This window comes from Arachis ipaensis, chromosome B06 (genome assembly GCF_000816755.2).
Source record: "Arachis ipaensis cultivar K30076 chromosome B06, Araip1.1, whole genome shotgun sequence".
Lineage (NCBI taxonomy): Eukaryota > Viridiplantae > Streptophyta > Magnoliopsida > Fabales > Fabaceae > Arachis > Arachis ipaensis.
In genome coordinates, this window is record NC_029790.2 from 136,474,798 (window position 1) to 136,477,464 (window position 2,667).

Genomic DNA, 2,667 nt, shown 5'->3' on the forward strand with positions numbered 1-2,667 from the left:
ACTTTCATATTAATTATTTAATATTGTTTTTTATTTTTTATTTTTATTCACAGTGTCTTCTATTTTAACAGGATAAAGATTAATTTATTTTTTTTAATAGTTGCTTTTCATTGAAGAATAATAAAAAGGGTATGAATAGAAGAAAGTTACCTAATTAATTAATTGAGATGGGGGCGGTGGATGATATCCGGTGTGCTTATAATACATACTCGTTATATGGTCTTATTATTAACAACTGAAAACAAATAATAACACGTCCTTTTCTTTGTAACTAATCATGTATCTTTGAATTAATTAAACAGAGTTAGTTAAACAAAATTACATGTCATATTCCTGATTATGTCCTTTTTCTATATGTTGTTTTTTTTTGTGACTTTTCTATATGTTGTTTGAGTTTACTTGAACTTTACTTGTGTTTGTTAAGAATATTATTTTGCTGAGAAATAATTAATTAATTGTCTGTTATATATATATAGACAGTAGTAATTAAAAGGGAGCTAATTCTATTCTGATGATTTTCTTTTTATCCTTTTTGACAGCGATGTATATATATATAGAGAGAGACTGGTAATCATAGTTTTATAATTTTCTAAACACTAATAACCTAGTGGAAGTGGATTAATCCGAAAAAAATATACGTAACATGAGTGTAATTTTTTATTAGGATTTTTTCTATCATGAATATGATTCTAAATATTGTGAGAAAACAATTACAATATTTAGTCTGGAATAATTTATTTGTAAAAATGTATGTCTATTTAAAAAAAAAAAAAGACTACAACTAAAATTAAAATCGAGATAAATTTTAATTGTTAAAATGAATTCCATATGAGAAAATACGAGGAGTTAATGGAATATTTATACAATGTATATAATGGAGGTTTAGGGAGTATTAGAGATATAATTATTAGTGTTGCCTTTTTCCATCGTACTCGGATAGTTATTCTAGATAGTATGGGGATGTTCATTTTGTAACTCAATAGCCCATTGTACAAATAGTCCATTGTCTCCCTAGCGGGATCCATTCCATATTAATAAGATCGGCTAATACTTATTTAATGACTTCAGGAGCAACAGTTCATGAACATTTTGGAAAAAAAAAGTTTAAAAGAAATATATTAATAACATTTATATATAAAAATCTTTAAAGATTTAAACCGCTGCTGGCAGCAGCGGTTTACGTGTGTGCGTGTGTGAGTATAAACTGCTGCAGGTAGCAACGGTTTACGTGTGTGCGTGTGTGAGTGTAAACCGCTATAGGCTATAGCGGTTTACATGTAGTGTGTCTATTTCAAACAAAAAGTCAACAATTAGATGATAAAATAATATATAGATACAATGATGGAACTAGGCAAAATATTAAAGAATAACCAAAAATTAATTTTATAATAAAATAAGATAAAAATAAAATTTTTAAAAAATAAACTAAAATTTATATTTAATTTATATGAAAAAAATTAAAATTTAAAGGAATTATTGTCCCCTTTCTCAGTGTGAGGTTCTGCTTCCAAATAGATGGAAAAAAAAAATCAAAATAAAACAAAAAAAAATTTAACAAAAAATGTTGACTGAAAGTTAAAATTAATTTTCAACACATATATATAGTTTCGTCTCCTTATATTGTCATTAAAATATAAATGTTATACCAAATAATTTCATTGAAAATTAAATAAACAAAAGTCACATGTATATATTTTTTAAAAAATAATGTAAATTGTACTATCTTCTAAAAATTAATGGATGTCATATATAGTTCAGTTAGAGAGTAAATTACACAAGAAATAAGAACAAAAAAAATTGTTTTAATATATTATGTGTATAATACACCTATATATCTCCTTATTTTTATGTACTCCCGTATCTTTTTATTTTATATATATTTAATTAAAAATATTATTTATATACTAAAATAAATTATTAAAATTAATTATTATATATTTATATATAAATATATATTATTTAATTTATTTTTAATATGTATTTTATATTTATATTTTAACTTATTTTTATAATCGTGGATTTTAATATAGGCTTATGTATCATGGTCGATTTTATGTACTCGTTGCAACATATTTTTAATTAGACTTTTCTTTTATATTTATCTTTTATTATTCATTTTTCGTATTGATATATATTATTAATTATAATAGTCTATAAAATATTAAAATTACCTACTACAATTTCCATTTGTCCTACGTCATATGTAACAACTAACCTGAGTTAACTCACTTAACCATAGTTAAGAAAGTTGCCAGTTGTAGTAGACATGGATGCTTCACTTTCGTTCGGCTCAAACTTCAATTAATTACTCTCTCTGCATTCTGCAACAACACAACAAAATAATGCAAACGAAAACATCAAGCTAATGCGTTTACGTTACTTTTACTCTTATTCTCATCTCAGATTCATAAAATTATCGATAGAAAAATAATGATGTTTAGAGAGGAAACGGTGGGTTCGGTTAGCGCACGTCACAGCGCCACCAGCACCACTGGCACCAGAATTTCAGCATCGGTCAACAAAGTTCTAGTTGCAGTTAAGGCAGAGAAGATAATCTCCAATACCGCACTAGCGTGGGCTCTCACTCACGTTGTTCACTCCTCCGACTCCATCACCCTTCTTGCTGTTTATTCCGTCGAGAAATCTGGTACGCTCTCTCAGCCTTGT

General features: G+C 26.4%; 1 protein-coding gene across 1 annotated transcript in view; it reads left to right on the forward strand.

Annotated features, from left to right (window-relative positions):
• The window catches only part of LOC107605714 (inactive protein kinase SELMODRAFT_444075), a 5,011-nt gene continuing 4,616 nt past the window's right edge, over window positions 2,273-2,667 (forward strand). The window contains exon 1 of the mRNA XM_016307681.2: window positions 2,273-2,647. Coding sequence (XP_016163167.1) covers window positions 2,431-2,647 — 217 coding nt within the window. The 5' untranslated portion in view covers window positions 2,273-2,430. The remainder of the gene's footprint in view (window positions 2,648-2,667) is intronic.